Source organism: Podarcis pityusensis, assembly GCF_964106645.2.
Source record: "Podarcis pityusensis genome assembly, chromosome: 1".
Lineage (NCBI taxonomy): Eukaryota > Metazoa > Chordata > Lepidosauria > Squamata > Lacertidae > Podarcis > Podarcis pityusensis.
Genome location: NC_138028.1, coordinates 46,569,256 through 46,597,216, shown reverse-complemented (window position 1 = coordinate 46,597,216; position 27,961 = coordinate 46,569,256). Strand labels below are relative to the sequence as shown.

At 40.2% G+C, this 27,961-nt stretch overlaps 1 protein-coding gene across 8 annotated transcripts in view; it reads left to right on the top strand.

Annotated features, from left to right (window-relative positions):
* Nucleotides 1-27,961, top strand: part of SIPA1L1 (signal induced proliferation associated 1 like 1) — a 158,304-nt gene that overhangs the window by 103,926 nt on the left and 26,417 nt on the right. For 6 of the 8 annotated variants that reach the window (XM_080993717.1, XM_080993719.1, XM_080993720.1 and 3 more), the window contains 10 exons: nucleotides 670-2,474; nucleotides 3,333-3,463; nucleotides 4,907-5,095; nucleotides 6,678-6,852; nucleotides 12,403-12,506; nucleotides 14,976-15,133; nucleotides 16,146-16,719; nucleotides 17,748-18,022; nucleotides 20,440-20,721; nucleotides 27,130-27,279. In XM_080993717.1, the coding sequence (XP_080849843.1) occupies nucleotides 986-2,474; nucleotides 3,333-3,463; nucleotides 4,907-5,095; nucleotides 6,678-6,852; nucleotides 12,403-12,506; nucleotides 14,976-15,133; nucleotides 16,146-16,719; nucleotides 17,748-18,022; nucleotides 20,440-20,721; nucleotides 27,130-27,279 (3,527 nt within the window). In that variant the 5' untranslated portion in view covers nucleotides 670-985. The remainder of the gene's footprint in view (nucleotides 1-669; nucleotides 2,475-3,332; nucleotides 3,464-4,906; nucleotides 5,096-6,677; nucleotides 6,853-12,402; nucleotides 12,507-14,975; nucleotides 15,134-16,145; nucleotides 16,720-17,747; nucleotides 18,023-20,439; nucleotides 20,722-27,129; nucleotides 27,280-27,961) is intronic. The other 2 variants (XM_080993722.1, XM_080993721.1) reach the window with 1 other exon arrangement.

The window sequence follows — 27,961 nt, the reverse complement described above, 5'->3', positions numbered from 1 at the left end:
GTCCTTGGGATATTAACCAGCAGTAGCAGCCTAGTTCAGCAGTCATCTCCAAATCAATCCTGACTACTCCATACAAAAACCCAAAATTTATACCTGGTCTTCCCAAATCATACATGTAATCAATAGACAATCTGCTAAGAATGGCTTGAATCCTAAGTAAGTCCCATTCCATAAATGTTTACAAAATGGAGCTTTCATGCTTCCTCCTTTCCTCTGCAGTCTCCTGTGCCCCCCAAAATATTCTATTGAGGGTTGGAGGACCCTCTGGAACAGAGTGATCTGAGAAGGGAGAAGGAGCAATTGCCAAAAATAGGGGGTGGAGAGTCCCACAGTACAGAACCGAAAGTGCTTTCCACTAGCAGAACAGCAGTTTGGATCCAACTCAGTATCTCCTAACTGAGCAGCACATCTGTTCTTTCTCCATATTTATAGATGGTAATAGCTATCCTACAGCTTGTTGATCTAGAGAGAAGTCTGTTGTATATATTGAAAAGTAACTTACATCATTCTGCATTCAAAGCTGTAAAATACAGTATATTAGGTCTCAATCGCTGATCTTTGTGGTGAAATGTACTGAGAAAGCAACTACTGCATTGAAGCTTTCAGTTTTCTGCTTTATATAACTGTGAATGTGCTGGCTAATCACTTTCTCTTCTTTATTTGCTCTAGGATTAAAGCAAGTTTACCAGTTGAAAGTTCATTCTTCAAACGAAGATTATTATTTTTTGAAGTATGGAAGGATGACTACTTTTTGAAATGGATGGATTAAGACTTCTAAGAAGTCAAAAGTGATTGAACAACGGTAGTTCGTAGAAAAGCTGCATCTGTAGAACATTTGCCATTATATTACATGATCATAACTGGGATCTCATGCAACCTTTGTGTTTTCTGGATAACCTTCTCCGGAAGAGAGTTATAAATGTGAAAGGCAGAGATGGCTGTGTTTTCTTTTGGAGCTTACTAAGGATAAACACATTTTCCAATAATGACCAGTTTGAAGCGGTCCCAGACTGAAAGGGCTGTTGCCACCGGAGTGTCAGATGGAACTCCTAAAGTCCACTCAGATGACTTTTATATGAGACGCTTCAGGTCACAGAATGGTAGCTTGGGATCTTCAGTGATGGCTCCAGTAGGCCCTCCACGCAATGAAGGGTCTCATCACCTTACATCTACTCCTGGAGTACCTAAAATGGGGGTTAGGGCAAGGATTGCTGACTGGCCCCCAAGGAAGGAAAATGTCAAAGAAAACAGTAGATCAAGTCAAGAAATGGATACATCAAGCTGCCTTGATAGTATGTCTTCAAAAAGCAGCCCTGGGAGCCAGGGGAGCTCTATTAACTTGAATTCTAGTGACTCTGTCATGTTAAAGAGTATCCAAAACACACTTAAGAACAAAACAAGGCAGTCTGAGAACCTAGATTCTAGGTTTCTCACTCCTGATGGATACCACAGCTCCCCAAGAAAAGCTCTTCGCAGAATAAGACAGCGAAGTAATAGTGACATTACCCTAAGTGAGCTTGATGTAGATAGCTATGATGAATGTATCTCGCCCAGTTATAAATCTGGACCATCACTGCACAGGGAATACGGCAGCACTTCATCAATAGATAAGCAGGGTACTTCAGGGGAAGGTTTTTTTGACCTGTTGAAAAGTTATAAAGATGAAAAGTCTGACCAGAGAGGTCCAGGCACCAGCAAATTCTGTGAACTCCTTATTGCTAGTGGAAGTAAGGGCTCAGGATTTTCCTTGGATGTGATAGATGGACCCATAACTCAGAGGGAGAACCTTCGACTATTTAAAGAAAGGGAGAAGCCACTGAAGAGGCGTTCAAAATCAGAAACGGGAGATTCTTCCATTTTTCGAAAGCTGCGTAATGCCAAAGCTGAAGGGGATCTTGGGAAGTCCTCAGATCTTGAGGACAGCAGATCAGAAGACAGTGTCAGGCCTTGGACTTGTCCAAAGTGTTTTGCCCATTACGATTGCCAGAGTATATTATTTGATTTAAATGAAGTGGCAGTTAACCGGCACAATGTGATCAAACGAAGGAATACAACGACTGGAGCTTCTGCTGCCGCAGTTGCGTCATTAGCTTCTGGACCATTGTCCCATTCTGCAAGTTTCAATTCCCCAATGGGCAGTACAGAAGACCTGAATTCCAAAGGAAGTCTCAATATGGACCAGGGAGACGATAAAAGCAATGACCTTGTTATGAGTTGTCCTTATTTTCGTAATGAGATTGGTGGGGAAGGAGAAAGAAAGATCAGTCTCACAAAATCTAACTCTGGATCCTTCAGTGGCTGTGAAAGTGCCTCTTTTGAGTCCACTCTTAGCTCTCATTGCACAAATGCAGGAGTGGCTGTTCTTGAAGTACCCAAGGAAAACCTGGTGTTGCACTTGGATAGAGGGAAGAGATACATCGTTGAACACGTGGATCTTGGTGCATATTATTATCGTAAATTCTTCTATCAGAAAGGTGAGCAGTCATTTAATACCTTGAACAGCATTATTCTTTGCTATTTTACAAAATGTTCCCCAAGTACTGCCTGCTACACAGAATGTTCCTTGATCATTCTAGGCATAATTCATACAAACACTTAAATTTTGCAATTTGCTTTTTAATAATATGACAGGGATTTTTTTAGACTTTATAGTTTAGGCAGTTTTCTAATATGTACATGGCACGAGACCAACTCGAAAGGTACAGAAAGATGTGGAGGTTTTAAAAATATTTTGGAAATGGAAATATAATTAAAACTTGTTTAGCAGGGAATGTGAGAATGTTCAGGCACCTATAGCATTATAAAACATGTATTAAAACGGTCAAATGGAGGTTTCTCTATGATATTATATTTCATTGTATTAAAAGGTTTTTCCAAATTCCCAGTTGACACTTAATTCTTCTTACTGTTCTAGAAAGGGGAGTATAATTAACATAATTCTGGTGTGCCTTTAATACAGAACACGTAACTCAGCCTGTAGGTTGGGAAAATGTCTGCTGTGCCTGGAAGGTGGTTTTGTTCTTTACAACATTCAAATATTACCCTGAGCACGTGAACCAGATGTTCATAGCTACAACTGGTAGCAGTTTCTGTTATCACAGTGGTTAGAATGAGTATCACCAAAATCTTTAGAATTGTTTTCCAGCTGTATGTGCATGCTACATTTGCCGATGTGAGCATGTGCCCATGGATGGTTGGAACTTGCTCACATGTAGAACAAAACTGTCCTTAATCCTTTACTTACTATGGAAATGTAACATACAGAACCCCTTTTTTCTGAGATGGAAAATAATTTTTTTCTCCTCCCGCACCCCTTTTTTTAAATGCACAAGAACACTGGAACTACTTTGGGGCAGATGAGAACCTTGGTCCCATAGCTGTCAGCATCAGAAGAGAAAAACCTGAAGAAATAAAAGAAAATGGATCGCAATACAATTACCGCATCATTTTCAGAACTAGTGAGGTAAACAATATATGGAAAGTATAAGAGTAAGAAATGCAAAAATGTATTTTCTCTATACTCTTAAGACTGACTGCGAATGTGAGTTGTATAAGGGTTATTTTCATGTTCTGCCTGTGTCTAAATTGTACTGATCCTTTAAATCAGTAAATATATAAAGATGACAGAAAGAGCTACTCAAAAGTGGAATGGACTACCTCAGAAGGTGGAGTCACCTTCATTGGAGGTTTTTAAGTAGAGATTAGATGGCCATCAGTCAGGGATTCTTTAGGTGTGATTTGTGCATTGCAGGGGATAGGATTCGATGACTCTCAGAAATCCTCCCACCTCTATGATTCTACACTGGGTTGTTTTAGATCTGGGTATCAATTTTTAATTGCCATTTTTTGCAATGTTGTAAACTGCTCTTGAGTATATAATATTTTATATCAGAAGGCAACTTGATCTCCAGGTGTTCTTGTCTACAAATCCCAACACCCTTGACTATTGACCATGCAGCCTGAGGCTGATGAAAAGTTACCACTCACTAATAACCAAGCCTGGTTCACACATACCTAAGCCACAGTTTGTTTAGCAAACACGTGGCATATTTAAAGAATAAGCCAAAACACTAACTTTTTGTAAACCGCTTTGAGGTTTTGTTACTCAAGTGGCGTGTAAATGTTGTGAACCAAGCTTTGGAGAAACAAGTTGTAGCTTATTTGTTCTTCTGGGAGATGACACATGGCTTGTTGAACACAGCCTGTGTATTCTTAAATCATATGTACATCTTCTGTTTCTGGTACTTGGATTGGTTTTTTTAAAAATTCAGCTAGGTGTAAATCAAGGGAACATGCTAGCTTATAGACAGCCTTTAACACAGAAACCCAAGTAAAAAGAAATATGTACAGTGGGGTTTCTATCATATAGACAGAAACTGCCTTGATTCCCTGTCAGGGGAAAAGACAGGGTATAAATAAACATGTTATAATAATAATACTAATAATAATAAATTAACTAGTCCAAATGTTGAGTTTGGGCAGGTGGGGAGCATTGTTCTTGTTTTACTTCTGCGTTAACAGTAGCACAGAGGTGCTTGACTTAATGAAACAAAACCATTTTGCACATTCCTGGAAAGAGGCAAAAAGTGAATGCATGAGTAGCTTGTCCATCTGTTTTCTGTATTTCTGGATAACATATCAAGAGGTAAATTCCTGCATCTTCTAGGAGCACAATGCCTGATTTTCCATTTAAGGAATCGTTCAAATTGAACTTGTGTAAGTTCTTCAGATATTGGTACTAAACAAAACAATGATGCAGACATGCACAACTTAGTATAATTTACGTATTGGAATTTCTTTCTTGTAACATTTGAAGCACAGCACCCAGGAATCCTTAGTTCTTTGAGTTACTAGCCTGCCCCCACCTTCCCTTCATATATCTACGTAAATAACTTCTGTTTCACAGCTTACAACCCTAAGAGGTTCTGTCTTGGAAGATGCTATACCTTCAACTGCAAAGCACTGTACAGCTAGAGGGTTGCCCTTGAAAGAGGTGCTTGAGCACGTGGTTCCTGAACTGAATATACATTGTCTCAGGTTGGCCTTCAACACTCCTAAAGTCACAGAACAACTTATGAAACTTGATGAACAAGGGGTAAGTTCAAAATAGCAAACTCCAATTCTTTGCTAGGCCAGCATTACGATAACAGATCTAGATATCTTTTTTTCCACCATCTTTGGAAATTCTAAAGAAATCCACCAAGTCTATTCAATGCTATATGATGAAGGGTTTGCCTGAGATCTCAGGAGTTTGCTGCTAAAAAAATATGAATTAGGCAAACTCAAAAATAGATATTCTAAGATGTGTACTGTTTAAAGCAGAATATTATAACCTAGCATGTTTAAATTTTTTTCTGCATGGTATAATGGAAGATAGTGTGTAAGACATTGATACAAGAATTATGCCTTATTTCTCCTGCTTATGTCATCCAGGACATATTAGGCACTATCATCATACATTCTAACTAACAACTTAAACCTCTTATGGTATTAGACCTGACTTTAATATCTGAAGACTCTTGATACTGCTTTTTTATATCTAGAATTTCATAACTTAACTGAAATTAAGTAATTAACTTAACTTAACAGAAATACACTAGCTTGTATTTAATGAAGCTGTTTAATTGGTGGTGTCCAAAACCAAAGTATTCAATTCATCGTTTGGATCTGTTCCAACTTGGTTTTCTGGCCTCATTCGGAACTGAAAGTGGCTTCATTACTCTCTTGAATGGCATATGCTAGGAGATGGATGGGACAGTGAGACACTGTTTAGTCTCCAGAACCTCTCAGCAGCTATCAGTAGTTTATTTATTTTATTATTGATTGGAAATATTTATAGCCTGCCCTTCATCAATACTGATCCCAGGGTGAAGTACAACATAAGATAACATAACAACCAAATTAATATATAATCCACAATAGAACACTAAAACCCACTTTAAAACTTCTTCACTAGGTACATATTGAAATCTACAGAATTTGCTCCCATGAGATTGCCCCCAACTTGGATGGTTTTAAAAGAGATTTAGACAGATTCATGGAGGATGTGGCTTGCCATTGTGTCTAATAGCCACTGATGTGTTCTACCTCTACTGTCAGAGGCTATATGCGTATAAATATTAGTTGCTGTAAATCACAAATGGAGAGATTTCATGTCCTGCTTTCAAGCTTCCCATAAGCATTTGGTTGGCCATGTAAGAACAGAATTCTGAAGTAGATGGGACTTAAAATTGATCCGGGCCACACTTATGTTCTCAGTATTCCATTGACTTGATTATTTTCATAGACTAAACTACACATTTAAATTCAAATCATCTCCCAATACAAAGATAATAGTGTTGCATTCAAGTCAAAACTTGATGGCATAGAAACATTACGCTAAAGTCTACAGTTTAGAAACTATATTTTTCTTTCTCTCTCTTTCTGTTTTGCATCCTTTGGGGGAAATCTTGAACTGGAAATGCAAGTAGCAACCAATGTCCTTTGCAGAGCGTTTTGAAATACACAGATTTAATGTGCCTACATTTATTAGTCATAGTTTTCTCATTGTTGAAGGGGAAGAGGAAGAAGTCAGTGGTGACTTTTGGAAGGACTCTCTATGTTAGTCTTTTAATGCAGCATAGATGCTACATAAGCTGATGAGAATGCAAAACTTGAGTTTCTGTTTGTGTTTACAGCTAAGCTATCAACTTAAAGTGGGGATCATGTACTGCAAGTCTGGACAAAGCACAGAAGAGGAAATGTACAACAATGAATCAGCAGGCCCGGCCTTTGAAGAGTTTCTTCAGTTACTGGGAGAACGGGTTCGGCTCAAGGGATTTGAAAAGTACCGTGCTCAACTAGATACAAAGAGTAAGAGACCCTCTCTTATGCAGATTAATAAGACATAGTTACAGCCATGGTCAGCAAATAGATTTTGACAGTGGACCTATTGAGGAAGTGGAGAGTGGCAAGCCACCACTCTCTCTTATCTTTTCAGTGTGATCTTCTCAGAAACCTCCTCATGACAACACTGCAGCTGCAGCTCATCTTTGTTACAGAAGTACTTGTTCTGAGAATTTGGTTGATTTGTACAGTCCCTCATGTTGATAGTCTATCTTTATGGCATCTTCTCTTATTAGTTCTGAAATTTCATTTTGCTTGTTTGTTTCCATCAGTGTACATGGCATTTCACAAAATAACCTAATCAAAAGACAAGTTCCTGTCCTAAAGAGCTTTCAGCATAAATTACCTTCTTTCTTCTTAATCTCTACATAGTTTCCCCTCAATTGAGTGCATTAAAACATAGTTCCTGGCTTGGTTTATAAAATTCATGGCTAAAATGAAGTAAAGAGGTGACTTTTTGCCAAGATCTTGAAACAAAATGCATGTTTTTTAAGGGAAGGGGAGAAATCAGCAAAATTACTCCTGTAAACACCTCCTCAGTGTGTAGTCCTCCCTGTGAAATACACACACCTATAGCTGTGAGCTTTCATTATGTGGTATTTAGATTGACCCGTGCGTATTGAGGTCCATGGTTATCTCACTTGCAGTATAGGAAATTAAAGTAAAGAATGCGTCATGAAAGTAGAAAAGCGTTCGCAAACAGTGCAGTGAATTTTCTGTTGCCATGGTTTCTGCTGTTACTGATGTTTTGACTATAGGCAGCAGAGAAGGAAACGATTAAAACATGAAATAACCTAGAATATTTTAAAGCCAGTTAGATATATTTAGAAACGCCAATAAATGTCAAAATCTGTAGTACAAAACTGAAATTACTTTATTTCTTTTGAATTTAAATGACCTTCCCGTATTTCTACCTAGTCATTGCCATGTAATTTACCTGTAACATGAGGGGTCTTATGCAGGAAAATATTTAAGGGAGAAGAGGGGAAAATAATGCTGGTTCTTCTAGCAAGTGTTGAAGCACTGCTACCCTGGTCTTTTCTTTAAAGTTGAACTGTGCTAAAATGCAGCTAATGTTGTTGATGTTCTGCTCACTTTGCTTAAATTTGTTTTTTTTTTAAAATGATATTTATTGGAAATTTTTTTTTTTAGAGTTACAAAAGAAAACAAAGTAGAAAAAGAACAAAGAAAGAACAAAGAAAAACACAAACCGCATCCAACAATACAAATTCAAAAAAAAATAAAATACACCGCAAACATTTAAAAACAAATCCATTATTCTCAAGTCCTCAACTGTCATTACCTTCTTTCTTTGACCTCCTCCTCCTCCCTTTTTTTGTATCCTAGTTGTTAATTGTTGCAGCAAATCCTTTCCATATTTCATAAAATTCTGTCATTACATTACCTTAAACTATTTTAATCTTATCTTACTATAAAAAACCTTGAAACTTAAAACTTAAATCTTATTTTTACCAACTTCTCATAACCATAATATTCTTACATAATTCTTTAAACATTTTTACTAAAGCCAAGTAATTTCATTCCAACATTTTTCTAACATTCATCAATTTTATAAAACAATCCTAGTAGTACAAAAAGAAATAAAAACAATCCAATCTTCATACAGCGTCCCTTCCTCCTGGTCCCGGGTTTTGTCAGTCCTTATTATCCCATTGATCTAGCGCATTAACCTGGTAACCTTATATCCGAAGCCCTTAAGTCTCTTCCATGTCCCTTCCGCAGCTCTTCTTCATATTTGTAACTGTATTTTCCCTTGTCTCCTGCTCGTTTCACTCGTGGGAACTCCAGCTTAACAATATTTTTGACCCTTCTCGACAGATCAGCCCCTTTTCCATAATCCACACTAAATTCCATGTGGTATTTAAAAACATGTTTCAAAATCCCTCCAAAATTAGGAGCCCCCACAATCCCAGACATCTCACGGCCCATTGCCAGACTTGAAAAGTCCAAACATCCCTGCATAGGGGGGTCTATCCAGCCCCCCATTTCCAAACCAAACCAAACTTTTCCTTTCCAAATCTGGCTTTTTCCAAGTTCATTTGTCAAATCCGAAAGCTCATGTTCCTGTTGGGCCTGTTCTGTCAGGGCACACTCCTGATTTAATTCCTGGGTGGGCTCCACATATTTTCCCACTGCCTGTTCAAAATTTCCCACTGCCTGTTCAAAATTTCTAATCGAATCAGCCATCAAATTCGTCTTCTCATGTAGCTGTTCCAGTAGGGCATTTGTTTTATAGAAAGCACACAACAGAGCTTCTGAATACATTGTCCTGCAAGGTCAGATGTCTATTCCCATGATTGTAATCTGTGACAGCTGCAAGCTCCCCGGAGTTGGTTACAGTTTCACAGTCTCCCTCTAGGGGGAAAACTTCTATTTGTTCTTTCTTTTAAAGACAAGTCTAGCAACAAAAGTTTCCTTTTTCAGATATTTTGTCAATATTTGTTCCTTTAAGAAGCGAAGGGGAACAATGGAGTCAAAGTTTCTCTTCTTATAGCTATCTGTCAAAAACGTTGTCTCTGGTCAATGAGCTTCAAAAAACGTCAGTCCTAACACCCCGCTCCAGGATCAGGACGGTGGAAAGTTACTTTACTTTACCCTCACTTCTGCAGGTTTAAACAGACCGAAAAAATCCCCCCTCTTCTCCTGCTTCCGAAGGGGGTTCAACAATTTTAAATGATGAAAGTTAATCTTTTACAGGCGATTTTCTGAGCTCTAGTTTGCCATGTCTTTGCTTTAATCTATCTACAAAGAAACGGAAGGCTGACTTCCTGTTTAGACCTTCCCGTTTCAGCGCCAAATTAAGGTAAACTTTTAAGTCCAATTTTCCTTTCTGCTCACAAGTCCTTATTTAGAGTCCAATTGTCTGAGTTTAGGTACTCACGGGTGATTATTTTAGAAGCCAGATTGTCCCAGGAAAAAGGCAGCGCTCTCCGGCAACGGCTGTGCGGCTTCTCTCCACGGAAGAAGCAGTTGACTCTCAGCACCGCGCCACTTCCCCTTCTTCGCTCCGGAGCCCGTTAATGGGTTCTTTTGAGGGTTGGGGGGCGCTAAGGGTGCCCGCCGAGTCCCATGGTCACAGGCTTCATCCGCCTGTGATTTTTGAATGGGTTCCCGCTTCGCCATAGCGGAAAAGACCCGATTCCCGTGGAGCTAGTCCCTCCAATTCAGAGGGAGTCCGCCATTGCCGATGGCGCCACCCCGGAAGTCCACTTTGCTTAAATTTGTTATCAGCATAGACCTTTTCTGTTTAATGAGCCCTGAGTCCCTTAGTTTTTGCATGAGGTGACCCAAAATTGAATAGCTATTTACAAGCAGCAGGTCTATAACATGATTTGATAGATGCTACATATTGCTTCAAACAGCTACAAAATGTGTTTATTATTTAGATTATTTATATGCTGCTTTTCAAACTGACGAAACAACCATATGCTCTTTTACTCTGAAGGAAGTCCCATTGAGATCAGTCATGTTCATGTCTTAAGTAAGTGTAGGTAGGAATGCAACCTAATTTTCAAAAGCAACTGATGTGATGCATGCTACTTTTGATTCATTTTTATTTTTTAATGCTCCTGCCCTCTCCCCTTAAACAAAAAAGAATTCTCAAGAGTAAATCATGTTGAGATCTTTCCCAGCCCCCTGCTACCTGTGATCCTTAACTGGCTATAACAAGGAGTGAATCTGGGGGTTTCTGCGTGCAAAGAACCTGAGCTTCAATCAATACATAGTGTCTCACTGATGTACTTGGCACTTTAGAATAACAAGCAGAACAAACAAAAAGCAGGTCCCTTCCCCAAGGAACTGACAATGATTATTCACCACGCTTCCTTTTTATTTTCAGGTATTTAACAATCTAATGTTAAATCCTAGACCTGAAAAACGACCAAAGTTGAAATATTCAAGTATATGAATGCCTTAAGGAAACGTTTCAGACTAAAAATTTATGCCTACTTTGTGCATCATTAGAAAATGATCATATTTTGAGCAACTGTGTACTTACAATTTTCTGCTTTCAGCTTGAAGAATTTCTCCATCTCAAAAGGGGATTGCATCCCCCATCCCAAATCTTTATAGGCCTAATGTTTGTTTCTCCTATGTTTTTCACACAGTAGACTTTTGCTTTAAGTCGACAATGTTGACTTCAGATATAAACTCTCTCATGGTTGAGGAGGACTGTGGTTACTTACATGATTCCCAAGACAAGAGTCTTTTATGATAAGCACTTGTTGCCTTGCTTGTAGTAATCTGCTAGTTCAGGTCTCGTTACTTAAGCGGCAAATGGCCAGGAGCCATTTGAAGACTCGGTTGCTTGATTTTTATTTTCCCCTGTGTTTTAGTTCACTGCTCCATTTAGATCAGTTCTCAAAAGTTTCTCTGCACACCAGAGCTATGATTATAATCATTTATGAAGTAAAATGAATTGTTAAACTAAAAGTTGTTATTGTTCTGGACTTTTAAAATTTTCAGAAGCTTGGTCATCATGAGAAGGCTGTATTTATGTTCAACCAGAACCTTTTTCCAAATACTTGCTGCTGTGTGAAATATGCTGCCATCCTTCCCCATCTGTTTCTCACGTTTTAGGCATTGGTTTTGATGTTTTCCTTCTACCAGGCAGGCAAACAAGGGACAAGATAAGCAACACATCTAATTGGGATGAGGGCACAGTGCAGATGGACTTTCCTTAAACGCTTCTGGTGTCAGCAGCAAGAGACCACCCCTGCAGAGATCAATGCTTGTTCTGATTTTAAAATGTAGTCTTGGGAGCCATATTGAGAGTAGTACTAGGGCCCAGATAGGCGATTAAAAGAGGCTTGTACAACTTGTGACCCATCATAGATAACCCTTCAACAGCAGTCATAAAAGGCTTAATAATCCTCCTGGTTTTCCACCCTATGACTGCAGAATTGCAGAACTTTAAGCACCTGCCATACTGTATGTAGTTGGTGTAGCTTAATAGGTCACAAATTGTGCAGGCCTGTATTAAAATATATTTTTTTTTGTTCAAATATTAAAAAAATTAAATTGTAATCATAGTTTTCCTATATCAAAGAGCTTTAAAACTAGTCTGTTAGTTAAATTACTTATATGTATTCTTTGGGTAGAGGGGATTGTACATATCATACATAATGCATTATATTAGGGAACATCTCTTGTAAAATGTGTATGTTAGGAAAAAGGCATTCAGGCATGTACTTCAGGAGAAATGTGCCTGTGAATTTTTGTGTGGTCTTCCTTTTTTAAAAAAATCACAAACTGATGCCGAAATATATCATACTGAGATTAAGAGTGGAGGGAAATGAAAAAGTGGAAGCAGCCAAAGGTGATAAATTATTCCATCTCTATTACATACTACCTCCCTTTCAGATTTTGTTTGTATTTTTCATGTTGTTCTTGATGCTATTGTACGATTGTTCCCATAGCTGATGCTTACAACATCAAGCAGTTTTGCAGCTTATTTTAAAATAGTAAGTTGGATTTCTTTTGTTATTTGAATCTTAGCTGATTCTACTGGCACCCACTCTCTTTATACAACGTACAAGGACTATGAAATCATGTTCCATGTTTCCACCATGCTGCCCTACACACCTAACAACAAGCAACAGGTAGGATTCATTTTCACTGTGTAAAGAATTCTGTGGGTCCATTACAGATGTAACACTAAAGTATTATTTAGCACTGTGTGAATAAGCGGAAGAAAGCTTTTGACAGACATGATTTCCCCTCCCCTATCCTCCCTAGTGCAGCCATGAATAAGAGATTAGAGGCATTTGTTTCCTGTTTTAAACTAACAGAAATGTACCATTGTATCTGAATTAGGAGGAGCTAGGTTTTCTTTAGACTGCTTTGTGAACGAGTCATAGTCATAAACCTCTATTGGATTCTGTCCTGTTTAAACAAGCCGCAGTTTACACTAACTGGAGAATTTGGTTCATTGCAGAAGAAATTTCATGAGGTATGACACCATAGCATAAGTCTATATACAACGTACAGCTATAGTATTCGAGTGTTAATTCCTAGCAACAAGAAAAAACTTTGCTGCTTGCTGCAGTCTTGCATCTGAATCAGTATAAATGCACCAAGTAGGTTTGGAATGCTCTGAAATGACATTGCTCCTTGAGTGATAATGTTTTCCCCACCCATTTGCATTGTTTCATTAACATCCTCCAAGATGTTTAAGCTGTTTAAAAAATGGTTTTGGCGTAATAAAGAAAACTTCCAAGTGGCTGCAAGAAGTTATGTTGCAGTAGGCAAGTTGGCTAGTGATGGCTTAAGATTTTGGGAATGAACAAATCTGGGGCTGATTTAAAGTTTGTTTCTCTTTAGGAAATGTGAGTTAAGTAGTAAATCTGATCAGCATAGCTTTTTCAAGATCATTTGCTTTCACATGAGAGCTGTGATAGAGTCAGAGAGAGAGATTGCAGTCTGGGGTACAGAAGGGGTGTCTCCCCAGCCTTGGGGGAATCTTGTGTTTTTACTGCTTAGAGCCAGTGAGTAAACTTCAGCCTAGTTGATACATTCAGCTTGGGGTAGCGCTATGATAGTGTGGTATAAGTCTTGTACAAAAGCATATGCAAACAGAAGAATTTACCTAGGTTTGGGGTAGGAAGCAGCCCTTTCATGAGTGGAAGAAATTGTGTGCTAGTGCAAGGGCGGGGAACCTTTTTTCTGCCAAGGACTGCATACCAGTGGGAGTTAGTGTCAAAGCCAGTGCGTGGGCAATGCCAAAACCAAAAGTACATGGGGTATCCTCTCTTTTTCCTGCTGCTACTCTTCCCTCCTTGCCATTCACATGTGGCCCTCAGCATACAGGTTGCATCCCCATGTGCTAGAAGAAGGGCACACTTGGATCCACCCCATGTGTCCCATGGCACTTTTCTACATTTGTAAAAGCAATGTCCAGGGGACGTGGGTGGTGCTGTGGTCTAGGGCTTGCCGATCGGAAGGTCAGCAGTTCAAATCTCCATGACAGGGTGAGCGTCTGTTGTTCGGTCCCAGCTCCTGCCCACCTAGCAGTTCGAAAGCACGTCAACGTGGAAGTAGATAAATAGGTACCGCTCCGGCGGGAAGGCAAACGGCATTTCTGTGCGCTGCTCTGGTTTGCCAGAAGCGGCTTAGTCATGCTGGCCACATGACCCGGAAGCTGTCTGCGGACAAACGCCGGCTCCCTTGGCCTATAGAGTGAGATGAGCATGCAACCCCAGAGTCGTCCACAACTGGAGCTAACGGTCAGGGGTACCTTTACCTTTAAAGGCAATGTCTAGTTTCTTTCTTGAGTGATTACTCAATATACTTTACCTCATACATTGCCCTCTTTGATATCATTTTCATTTTGTAAATTTTTGCTAATCATTGTTTGAACTGAACTGAGCTGCGGAAGTCTATGTATAGCTGGAATTTATATCTGATTTAAACAAAAAACAAACAAACCACAAAACAATTGTTAATTCAAGGAGCTAACATTGAATTCAAGGAACAATAACATGGTTTAGTTGATTCTGCCTGCTCATGAACATACTTTAATCTCATTATATTTTAAATGGTCAGTTCTATCATACAGATGGTTAGTGCTATGCTGTAATTTAAAGGAAGCTTTCTGGCATTCTTTTCAGGAGAAAAAGAATAAGTTGACAAAAATGCATAACAATAATTTGTTTGGTAACACTGCCACTATCAAATACAAAAACACAGTTTTAATGCACAGAAGAACATTGTCTAGGTTATGAACAAGTTATAATGGTTGGAAGAAAGTAGCAAGTAGACAAACATAGTGTTATATTACGATAAATTTGATTCTAGAGACATTCAAAATCTGTCTGTTATGAAGACATTTCTGGGTATTAAAATAGATGTGTAGCTGTTGTTATGGAAACAGGGGGTGCAAGATGCTAGTCGTTTCAGCATGTCATATATTGGCCAATTTCTCATTTACTTGCTCAGAATAAAGCATTGAATGAAATAATTTAAAATATTCCATGATTCGCAAACATTAATTAACAGGAATAATGCACAATATGCTATAAGGGGATACTCCCCCCTCCAATACCTTATGTTTCTTGTCTTTACCCTCATAGCTCTTAAGAAAACGACATATTGGAAATGATATTGTGACCATCGTTTTCCAAGAACCTGGAGCAGAGTCATTCAGCCCAAAGAATATTCGCTCTCACTTCCAGCATGTCTTTGTCATTGTCCGTGTGCACAATCCATGCACCGACAACGTCTGTTACAGGTACCTATTACTTTGTGAACACGCAGAGGCTAACCGCATTTTGGAATTTTTTATGCTTTATTTTACAATGCTTTTTTACTGTTAATTTTCAGGAAAACTACTTTTGGGTTTAACATTAAGTACTTGGCAGGCTGAGAACCAGTTAACATTTCTACTTTTTTTCCACAGAAGAAAGAGCATGCAAGTTAATTGGATACTTTAGAACCAGAGTTAGCTGCCTTGCATTGAGGCCAAGCTTCAAAAATGGCCAAGTGGGCTTCATATTAACCTGGTGATAATCCTAGCCTGGGTTAATTCAGCGTGTATGAAAATAAAATAATAAAATTCTGGGGAGTTGAAAAGCAAGTCTGGAAACCATGTATGCCAGATTCATGGTGGCTTTCTCACATTGTTTATATGCATGGAGTTTCTTAGGAATTCACACCTAGGGAGCAGAGAATGTGGTTGTGAAAGATAGCAATATATTGCCCCCTCTGGAAAACATCCAAGAAGAACAGATGAATTCTGTCAAATTTAACATACTACCCTTTGGAATAAAATACTGGAGAAGTCTATTCTTAAGAAGTAAGACATAGTATTTCAGTAGAAATACTTTTCAGGACTGTTGTCCATGAACTCTCAGGCAGTAAATGTCTTAGTCTTTAAGGTGCCACAAGACTCTTGGTTGTTCTTGCTACAGAAGGCTAACACAGCTGCTCTGCTGTAAAGTAGTACTGTTGCTTGTTTGTTAAAGCATTGGCTCCCATGTGAAGTAGGGGACACTAGAATGCTGTTTCGTAAATCCCCAACCAGCAATTTCATTGCTGAGTGGGGTCAAGGTCTTTGATTTGGGAGAAAAGAGGCTGTGACTGTTTTCTGTTCTTGTTTGTACTGCTAGGCCATGCTACCCTGTCGTAGATCATAAATTTTGTCGTTTCTAAAGATCAAAGCAAAGAAGTCAAAGGCAGAGTAGAAAGATGAGTTCTGTGGATTCAGCTCATCATTAACTCACATTTCCTTTTCCTTTATGTAGCGTTGCTGCGACGAGATCCAGAGATGTGCCATCGTTTGGACCACCAATCCCTAAAGGCATTACCTTCCCCAAATCCAATGTATTCAGGGACTTCTTACTTGCTAAAGTGATCAATGCTGAGAATGCAGCTCATAAATCAGAGAAGTTCCGTGCCATGGCCACCAGAACCCGTCAGGAATACTTGAAAGATTTGGCAGAGAAGAATGTCACAAACACACCCATTGACCCTTCGGGCAAATTCCCCTTCATCTCACTTGCCTCTAAGAAGAAGGAGAAGTCCAAGCCTCATCCAGGAGTAGAACTCCACAGTTCTGGTGCTGTTGTATGGAGTCTCCGTGCTAAAGACTATAGCAAGGGTGTAGATATAGACTGTCTCCTGGGGATTTCTAATGAATTTGTTGTTATCATTGAACAAGATACAAAGAGTGTTGTGTTCAATTGTTCCTGCAGAGATGTCATAGGGTGGACTTCAACAGACACAAGTGTCAAAATTTTCTATGAAAGGGGTGAATGTGTTTCTGTGGAGAGTTTCAAAAACCCTGAAGATATCAAAGAGATTGTCAAAAGGCTAGAGGTTAGAGTTTGTTCTCTCTCTCTCTCTCTCTCTCTCTCTCTCTCTCTCTCCCTCCCTCCCTCCCTCTCTCTCTCCCTCCCCCTCTCTAAATATGTAGATCTGGTCTTCAGGTATGAGTAAATTCAAAGAACTGTGATGGAAACATTAACATGGTTTGGATCCATTCTTAGATTTTGGTAACAGATCCATTGATAGTGAAACAGTCCCTCAACTTGTGATGTAATTGTACAAAAATATTAATGGAAATTATTTTCTAATTCTTCTCCCAGTTCTCCAAAGTTGCAAGCAGACTAGGTCAAAGAATACCTTCTTATTGCCTGTTGCTTGTTCAGTCATTAACTGAGACCTTTGAGTAGTGTATTGCTGTGGGAGCACTGACACGTAGCACAGTCCCTGACATGTATCAAATATTATGCAAGACTTAATATTATAGTTTCTACCTATTCTAGTAGCAACTGCATTTTATTCTCTTATTCAGAAAATAGCAGTCTCTACGTCATGAAGAAAAGCTGCATTTGTCTATTGCATTCAAAAATATTCATAATTAGCAGGATCACTTAGCCAATAGAACAAGTTTGCATTTTGTGTAGATAGCTGCATGCCAGTAAATAAGATGACTAAATTACAAAGAACTACCAATTTATTGAATCAATAGGGACATAATAATATAAAGGAACATTCTGTCAGCCTAACCATGAATACTGGTATATAACCCCACCCATGAATTTTCCAGTTGTATTGCTACATTACCTTAATGCTTCTATAATTTCCATAAAGTTCTAAAGCCAGTCATTTATACAAAATCTGACTGTGCCTGGATTTTCATCCAGTAGTAACCTAGCCAACTTGCACTGAAAACTGTACGCAGCAGTAGCTATCAAAATAAGGAATGTCATTGTCCCATCTTGCTTCATGTACCATTTTTTTTAAAAAAAAACTGCCCCATGTATTTGTCTCCCACTGAATGTAAATACTTGCACTAAACTCTTCCCATTGCACCCCCCAACCCCTCTCTCTTCACTTCTCAGCTTGTGACAAAGGGCTGTGAGTCAGTGGAAATGACTTTACGTCGCAATGGACTAGGCCAGCTTGGTTTCCATGTGAACTATGAAGGAATTGTGGCAGATGTTGAACCTTATGGCTATGCTTGGCAAGCAGGATTACGACAAGGCAGCAGATTAGTAGAAATTTGCACTGTGGCTGTAGCTACTCTGAGCCATGAGCAAATGATTGATCTCCTGCGGACTTCAGTTACTGTGAAGGTTGTCATTATCCCACCTCATGAGGATTGTACCCCACGAAGGTATTTTTATTTGTGAGGGGATAAATGAGTTATATCTGCTGCTGACTTTTTTTCAGGGTGTTCTCTGAATTTATAAAGCAGAAATTTTGTTCTAACTTGGTCTATATAAAAATAAGAGTCCCATTTCACATTAATTTGGCTATGGACGTAGAGTCGTAGGTGGCTACTGTGTTTTTAAAGGGGACCTATTTATTCTTAAATAAATATGTTTGGGGCACCAATGGCACTGTGGGTTAAACCACAGAGCCTAGGACTTGTCGATCAGAAGGTCAGCAGTTCGAATCCCCGCAACCGGGTGAGCTCCCATTGTTCGGTCCCAGCTCCTGCCAACCTAGCAGTTCGAAAGCACAAAGTGCAAGTAGATAAATAGGTACCACTCTGGCGGGAAGGTAAACAGCGTTTCCGTGTGCTGCTCTGGTTCGCCAGAAGCGGCTTAGTCATGCTGGCCACATGACCCGGAAGCTGTCTGCGGACAAACGTCTGCTCCCTCGGCCACTAAAGCGAGATGAATGCCGCAACCCCAGAGTCGGTCACAACTGGACCTAATGGTCAGGGGTCCCTTTACCTTTACCTATTTATTCTTATAGTATGGGAGTGCTTCTGCATTGCCATTGATATGTCAAAGCATCCCACTGGATTGTGTTACATGTATAATGTCTCTGACGGAAGCATTGGTGATGCTGAGTATTCTCAAGTCAGATTGCCAGTGCTTGTGTTTGCTTACATTCTCACCAGTCAGTTTATAATTACGTAGCCTTTGAATAGCTGCATCTCGTAGCTGCATTTATGTTGGCGATGCTCACTTTTTAAATAAATGCATGTGAGATACTGCAAAATCTTTAAATGTCATGTAGCTATTTTAACACTTCACTGAACAAAAACACCATTTGCGCTTTAAGCTGGGCATCTCCATATATACTTAATTTGAAGGAGCCCCTGCCTGTTTTTATTATTTGGATCCTTCAGCCTGACCTCAGAATAACTTGAGAAGCGTTTCACCTTTTACTTTAACTCCCTATACAAAAGTTCTAGTTACAGGTAGGTTTCCGTGTTGGTCTGCCGTAGTCGAAACAAAACAAAAAAAATCATCTCAGTAGCACCTTAGAGACCAACTAAGTTTGTTATTGGTATGAGCTTTCGTGTGCATGCACACTTCTTCAGATAAATTGAAACAGAAGTCACGAGACCTTTATTATATAGTGAGAGGGTGGGGCGGGGTGGGAATGGGTGATTGACTGATAGTTGTGGTAAACCTGTTGACAACTGTTAACGACTGCAATTGGTCTTAAAGGAAAAAGCAAGGGGTTTACAGCCGTTAACAGTCATCAACAGGTTTCCCACACCTATCTGTACAAAAGTCAAGTGCCAGGGTATGAAAGAATAGAACCTTTCTCCTGGAGCAGAATGAACAAATATTATGTGGGAGGCTATCTCATTTTCCTAACAGCTAGTTCTGTGTGAAATGCATGTTTTAAGATAAGTCAGCTCAAAGTTAGGGCAATTGATGTTTACAATTTGTCAAATGTTATTAGCCATCATTCATATTGTTGCTTTCAGATATTTTTCAAAAACTACCTGTTCATATAATATAAAACTTGCATAGCCTTGAAGTAGAAGAATAGAACAGCAACCCTGTCATTTTTGAAGTTCAATATTTTCAGTTATTTCCTAAATGCAATTTTTAAAATAACATTTAGACTGCAATCCTATACCCAGTTTCCTGAGAGTAAGCCCCATTGATCTGAGTTCCATTTCCAGGATCTCTGAATCCAAATTTTACTGCATAACCCTAAGCATATTTATTCTGCTGTAAGCCCACTGAATTCAATCGGTCTTTCTTCTTTCTGTTTTTACGATTGTAATTGATTTTTAATTTTTTGGAAGTTCAGGTGATATGACCAGACCTCTGTTCCAGAGACTATGGGATATATCAAGTGTTAGACATACAGAAACATTAGTTAGATTAAGTCAGTTGATTTCCTTGTGTCTGAGTATGACTGGATTGGCTAGTGCCCTATAAATTAGGGATAGAATTAATGTATAATTAACCAGTCTGGGCCATATTTAGCACTCAGAGTAGGGGTATCACAGTTGCTGTCATATAAGGGTATATTGCAAAAACCTTGGTTTTTGAACAGCTTAGTTCTCAAACGTTTTGGTTTCCGAACGCCGCAAACCCAGAAGTGAGCATTCCGGTTTGTGAACTATTTTAGGAAGCCAAACGTCCGACGGGGCTTCCGTGGCTTCTGATTGGCTGTCGGAGCTTCCTGCAGCCAATCAGAAGCCGCACTTTGGTTTCTGAACATTTTGGAAGTTGAATGGACTTCCGAAACAGATTCCGCTTGACTTCCAAGGTAACGACTGTACTTTTCTCCCTTATTTCAGAGTTGCATTATGCTTTCTTCTTTCTCTTTCAGAAGTTTTTCAGAAATTAATCGCATGCCGGTGATGGAATACAAAATGAACGACGGCGGCGTTCCATATGAGTTCAAGTTCCCTTTCAGGAATAACAACAAATGGCAGAGAAATGCTAACAAGGGACAAGGGCCTCATGGGCAGCAAATGCCATCCCAGATGCAAAGTCCCGCTACCACTAGGGTTGCCTCAGGGAAAGGTGAAGGGAAAATGCCTCCCCCAGAGCGAGCAGCCAATATTCCACGCAGTATTTCTAGTGACGGGCGGCCACTGGAGAGTAGAAGGTAGATAACTAATTTGTGTGTTGTCTTTCCTCCAAGGTATGTTGCAGCATTATGAAACTTTTGAAACAACAGCAGTAAGAACTCTCAGGCACATAAGTTCACATTCCAATTCCCCTGCTTCTTATCCAGATCAAATCTGACCCCCACCTCAACAAAATGTTTTTATTCACTTCCAGAAAGTATTTGGTATCTAAAAGGAATGACACTAAACTAGTTCACAGCATTTGGGGATTAACTCATAGTCTTCAGGTGCCAATTCTAGTCATGCCACCTTACTTTTCCAGTAACTGGAGTATGAAGAAATGCACATATATACTCATGTTTCTCTATTGTTTAAAAAAAATCTTTTTTAAAAAGAAAAACATCCCTAATTATATTTTCCTCTCCGAACCTGCATAAACACATTCGCCTGTGTTGTTATATCTATATTAAAAAAGAGCATCTTGTAAAGCAAGAAAGGCAAAAGCAGTTCATATTGGAATATGAAAGAATCGCCTGTAGGTCTAGCCCTTCCGCTTGTGTTCATGTTTGGCAAATTGCCTCAGCACTCTAAAACCTTATTTCCACCCCCTTTTTGCACATTGAAATCAATGGATTTTGAACTTTTTAGGGGATTAGCACATGTTGAAGATTGGTTCGGTAAGTGGAAGGGCTAGCTTTAAAGTATATGAATAACACAGTCCTTTGGAAGAAAGACCTCACTATAGTGGTTGTATGAGCTCTAAGCCCTGTGGTCAGTAAAGAAGGGGGATAGTTCCAAGATAATTGTGCTTCTCTTTCCTCAGATATTATTTGCCGGCTTTTAGGCAAAATTTCATTATAGCATTGCAGAGTGCAGTGCCCTTTACCTGGCGTACCAATACCTGTTGTTGCAATTTTAGATCTTATCAGAATTCTCTTCCTTCTGAAGAGAACGTGTGAAGTCTCTGGCTGATGTTGTTTCTATAATACACAATTAGTTTTACATGTAAAAAACCACCAACCTGTTTTGTTCATTCTGGATTTTCCCAACATTGCTGGAATGCAGAGCAAATGTAGTCTGAAACACTCCATTTCTAGGACGAAGTAAATTGGCCCTTTTTTTCTTTTTTGATCACTTGATACCAGCTATTCTTCCTGCCATTTCATGCTATCATGTGGCACAGCCAGTTTTGCCTAGAGAGCTGAGCTTTGACTAAAGCTCATTTGACATTGATAGAGCAAGCCTGTGTGCTCTTGGCTGTCATATGTTCTGCTCACAGCAAGTCCTGGGCACCGTAGAGTGTTGATGCCATGAAATGTACTTTTGCTTTATTTCTCCTACTTCCCTTCTCCCCTCAATGAACTGCCTTATTTTTCGCTCTATAATACGCACTTTTTTCCTCCTTCGCTCTTATGGAGTGAATGCACTGGGTGGCAGAGGGATCCCTCGGCTACCACTGCAGTCGCAAGCTGAGGGATGCCTCCGCAGCCAGAGCCATGGCTCCCATCCATCACTCGCTGTGAAGCCAGCAGAGCAAGAGCTGCTGCGCAGCTATCACTCTTCCTCTGCTGGCTTCAGCGAGAGCTGCGCAGTGGCTCTTGCTCTGCTGGCTTCACAGTGAAGCGGGAGGAGGGACGGACGGGAGCAAGCAAAGCGAGAGCTGCTTACATGGCTTCTGTCCCGCTTTGCGCAGCTCTCACTTTGCTTGCCCATCCCACCTCCCGCCTCGCTGTAAAGCCAGCAAAGCACCTGTCCCGGTGCCTCTTCCTCCTCTTTTACAGCGAGGCAGGAGGAGGGATGGGCAAGCAAAGCGGGACAGAAGCCATGTGAGCAGCTCTCACTTGGCTTGCTTTACATGCTTTGCGCAGAATTTTTTTCCCCTTGCTTTCCCCCTCTAAAATCTATGTGCGTCTTATGGTCAGGTGCGTCTTATGGAGCGAAAAATACGGCAGTTCACAGCTGAAAAGAATCACTGAAGTTAAAAGTGTCAGGTATTACTTTCTACAGTAAACAGCCTTGATGTTGGGTTTCTGCTGTGTTCAGGTGGGCCAGTTTCATTTCTTTGTTTTGTTTTGTTATTTATATGCCACCCTTCATCCAGTCTAACCACAGAGCCACTTCTTCCAAATGTGTTAGGAATGCTGGGAGCTTCTTGTTAGTTGTAATTTGGTTATTGCTTTTGACAAGAATGGGCTTCTGTGGTAGCTCCCCATCTGTGTAATGCTCTCCCCGGGGAGGCTCTCCTGACGCCTTCATCACATATCTTTAGGCACGAGGCGAAAACATTCCTCTTCTCCCAGGCCTTTGGCCAGTTAAACCACCTACGACCTTCTAAACTGGTGTGTGTATGTGGGTGTTACTGTTTTGTTTCTTTGTATTTTTGTATTCTGATACCGTAAGGCTCCTTGTGCTTGCATGAAAGGTGGTATATAGACTTAATAAATAAGTAAAAATTGAATTTGTGATAACAAACCTGATAAGTATACAAAGATTGGAAAACGCTTTATGCCACATGTTTTGCAACCCCACACAAAAACTCCTATTGAAGACAGTGGGTTGTAGCCAGTGTATATTTGCAGTAGCAGAGAGCACAAGGTGTGGCAGCTCCCTTTCCATCTGAAGAGCTATTCTTGAGGGGTGAAGCGCCCTCTGGAACTCTTGAGTATGGAGTAAAGAGGGCTATGGTAGGTGAGGAAGAATCACAGGAAATCAGGTTCTCCACCTTGCAAAATAAAATCACTTTCCAGGAGCACAAAGCCACCTTTGGGTAGAACCCCTCGGAGCTTGCTTCGAAGTGAACCTGTGTTTAATTGAGCTGTAAAGGCACTATATTGGCAGTCCCTCCTTAGGCAGCTTGCAAATTACATTTTTAGTTTTCTGCTGCTGCGTATATCATTACCTAACCCATTTCATAACTATAGAATTCAGGCACAAGGCATAGCAGGGGACGTTTTGTAATATGTGCAACATATTTTTGAGGCAAATACAGGGAGCAAAAAGCAGGTGCCCTCAGGCACAGAAGCAACAACTAAAATAAATATTTAAAAGAAACGCAGGCAGAAGAACTGCCAAAGAACAGCATTACGAAACCTCAACATGAATTTCAGAACAAAATATTTTTGGTATAAGCATATTATTTGTCTGAAAAATTAAACTTTGCAAATGGGAAGCCTGGAAAATGGCTTTAATGCTTCAGTGAATATGCAGAGAGCCTTGAACTGGATAACTGAGTCAAACTGTCTGGTTCTCAATAATAGCACCTCAAAGCCAATGCTTTTGCTGCTGTTAAATTGGATTTCTGCCCCAAGATGCAGTAGAATTTTTAAAAATGAAATTTAGTCTCTTGCAGACAGCATTTAATGATTAGCAGGCAAAATGGTTGGGACATGAACTTCAGAGCAGTCATCTGGTGGTAATAATAATGTTTAACCAAGACTAAAAATACTGATTTGAGCAAAATGGCAGACACCTCATTTCTAGGGATGCTAGTTGACCAAATGAAACAACCACCCTGCTTAGCTTTGCAAATATGATAGCCGTTTTATCGTGGTACCATATTGCTCAAAACAATCCTAGTCCAATAACGGTGTTTTTGTTGGTGTTTTTTACTCCTAAGATAGCAGTTCCTAGACAAGAAAGGAGAGAAGCTGATTTCTCATCCATGTTAGCCAATTTTAATTTTTTATTTTTAAAAAATAAATATATTGTGATGCATGTGTTGTGTACATATTGCTTTAACAAAAATTTTGGCTGTGCTAGGTTTTTGTGTGTGTTTATTACTATTTACATTTATTATTATGTACATTTCGAATCTTTGTAAGCCACTCCACCTTAACAGCAGTTTTATCGCACACATTGGGTGTGCATGGCAAGACCAAACCTTCCCAGCTAGCCAAGCTGCCTGTTTTTTGCCAAAGGCATGCCTGCTGGCCACCAGCCCAGAAGAATCTATCTGGCTGTTATTTTATATTATATTTGTTGGTCAGTTTTCTTGAAAAGCAATCCAATGTGACTTACATTAAAGCCCATTATAAACAATGAAAACCTAAAAGCACAGCCTGAAAACGCAGGTAAACAAAAGGCAGGGCTATGGGTCCCACCCCACTTGAAGAGGTCACAATGACATCCTTCGAGTGAAGGGCCAAAAGTCAGAGAATAGGCCTTTTCATTTGTGGCCTCCTGCTTGTGGAATGCTCTCCCCAGAGAGACTTGCCCAGCACCATCTTTATCCAGCTTTAAGGTAAAGGTAAAGGGACCCCTGATCATTAGGTCCAGTTGTGGCCGACTCTGGGGTTGCGGCGCTCATCTCGCTTTATTGGCCAAGGGAGCCGGCGTACAGCTTCCAGGTCATGTGGCCAGCATGACTAAGCTGCTTCTGGCGAACCAGAGCAGCGCACGGAAACGCCGTTTACCTTCCCACCAGAGCGGTACCTATTTATCTACTTGCACTTTGACGTGCTTTCGAACTGCTAGGTTGGCAGGAGCAGGGACCAAGCAATAGGAGCTCACCCCATCACGGGGATTCGAACCGCCGACCTTCTGATCAGCAAGTCCTAGGCTCTGTGGTTTAACCCACAGCGCCACCCGCGTCATAGAATCATAGAATCATAGAATCATAGAGCTGGAAGAGACCACAAGGGCCATCGAGTCCAACCCCCTGCCAAGCAGGAAACACCATCAGAGCACTCCTGACATATGGTTGTCAAGCCTCTGCTTAAAGACCTCCAAAGAAGGAGACTCCACCACACTCCTTGGCAGCAAATTCCACTGTCGAACAGCGTCCCTTATCCAGCTTTAGGCATCAGGAAAAGACTTCTCTTTTCTTGTGTTGCCACCTTCCAAATCAGAGCTTTCCAAACTTTTCATGTTGGTGACACGCTTTTTATACATGCATCATTTCGTGACACAGTATTTCAGTTTTAGTACCAAACCGGAGGTTAAACTAATCCCTTTCCAGACCCAGGAGGAGCACAAGGAGTGTTCATGTGACACACCTACACACTGCAGCCGACACACTAAGGTATCACGACACACAGCCTGGAAAGCTCTGCTCCAAATAGTCCATGGACGAGGCATACAAAGAAGGGACTCAGATGGTGATCACAGGGTCTGGGTGGGTTCATGTGGGGAGAGGCAGTTCTTGAGCTACTGTGGATCCTAAGCTACATAAGGCTTTAGGGGTAAGAATCAGCACTTTAAATTGAGTCCAGAAACTAAGTGGTACCCAGAATTTGTGTTATATGTTCCAACCATCCTCCCCCAGTCAGTGGTCTGGCTGCCAAATTCTGTACCAGCTGCAGTTTCTGAACTATCTTCTTAGGCATTCCTATGTAACACATTGCATTAGTCCTAGAGTTTACCAGAACACAGACAACAGAGAATAGGCAGTTGCTATGCAGTGGTAAAGCTGGGTCACCATTGGAAGCAGAAAGAAAGCTGTGATCTACTCAGAATCCAACTGGGGTTGAGCAGTGCTGCGCTCATCTGTCAGCTAGCCAGCAAGCAAAGAAAGTTTCCTTTTCTTACATATGTTTTGCACTGTCTCAGTTGTACGACTATCTCCCTGCTACACAGTTTTAAAAACCTCCAGGGAGGCTCATATCATAAAAACAGAAACCGTTTTTTACTGTTTCACCACCTGTGAAACAGTGTGTGTAAGTAAATCAAAGTGCAAAGTGAATTAAGGGACTGTTTGGGTGAACAGGCCATTAAGCTACTGATTATGCCAGGTGTGGGGAACCCATAGTCCTTCAGAAGTTGCTGAACTATAATTCCCAGCATACCTGGCTATTGCCCATGTTTGCTGGTGCTGATGGGAGTTGTAGTTCATCAACATTTGGAGGACCAAAGATTCCCCACACCCAGCTTATGACAAACAATTGTCTTTTTATACTTGTTGAGAGCTATTAAAAATGAAGCATTCCTGTGATGCAAGGACTTGTATCTGTAAATACCCTGCATCATGTTTTCTTGACTATCTGAGGAAATGTGCTTTATCTAAAATTCCATTATTTGATTTTGCAAAGTTGTGGCATGTTTTGCAGATCGTATTGGTAAATACAAAGTTTAAAAAAATGGTTTGCTAAAGCTTGTTCTGAGGTGCTTAGTTAAATCACATTTTATTTGGGATTTGTATAAAATATGCTACGTGTTAATATTCCTTGCTTGCAAATAGCAAATGCAACTCAGCAACTTTATTTCTGGAACTCCTTGGAAACAGGCATTTCTCCCCTTTGTCACTCCCTAATCTTTCACCGCTGTTCCATAGGGAGCAGGTTAATGGGGGAAAATACATACTGCCCTCCAGCTGGCTTCATTTCTTACTGTCTCAATGAATTGACACTGCTGATGTGGCAGTTCCCACAAAAGTGTTGTTGCTCTATCAAGCTTTGTGCTGCAATGGTTCCTTTAATAATGTAACGTTTGGGATTGTTTGTATTGAACAGATTATCCCCTGGCTCTGATGTTTACGTCACCGTTTCATCCATTGCCTTAGCAAGATCACAGCAGTGCCGTAACTCTCCCAGCAACTTATCATCCTCCAGTGAAACTGGCTCTGGTGGAGGCACCTACAGGCAAAAATCTATGCCCGAAGGGTAGGCCCTCGTATGTTTGTTTATTTTGTGTACTGTTTCGTTGAGACTGGAGAAGAGTATAAATTAGTACTTAGCCTCTTTTCAAGTGTTGTTAAACTCACTGGGCTGGTTCATACATAGCACTAAACTATGGTTTACTGCTGTGTGTATCAGGAGGAAGAAGCCCAGAGAAGACTCATAAACTCATGCTTTCCCCTCTCCTTCTCTCTTTATCCAAGTTTTTGGAGAAGGACTTTGCTAGCATTTCCCCTAATTCTGAGTGGTTTTCTATAAGCCAGAGATCTTGGTTTGAAACAAGCTTTAGTTAAACAGACCAGCTTTATAAGCCACAGTTTGAAGTTGGCTTGCTTAGAAACTGACCAGCATTTGTTTTGACTTAGCCTGTCTTTAACACTTAAGGCAGAGCGTATATTAAAATTCAATAATTGTTTTATGGGGCCAGTTCCCAGAATAGCATTATGCTTCCATGAGGTGGCTTTCAGGCAATTCCCACTGATGAGTATATGTGAAAACATTTCAGAAGACTTTATCTTCTAGTCTTGAAATACAGTGTTGCTGAATGGCAACCTATCAACAGTCCCAGCTCATGAAATTGTCTTTGAAATGATAATACATATTGTCAAATTATTTCTACTTCTAGACATCTTTTTGTCCATCTTCTATCACCTACCCCCAAATACTG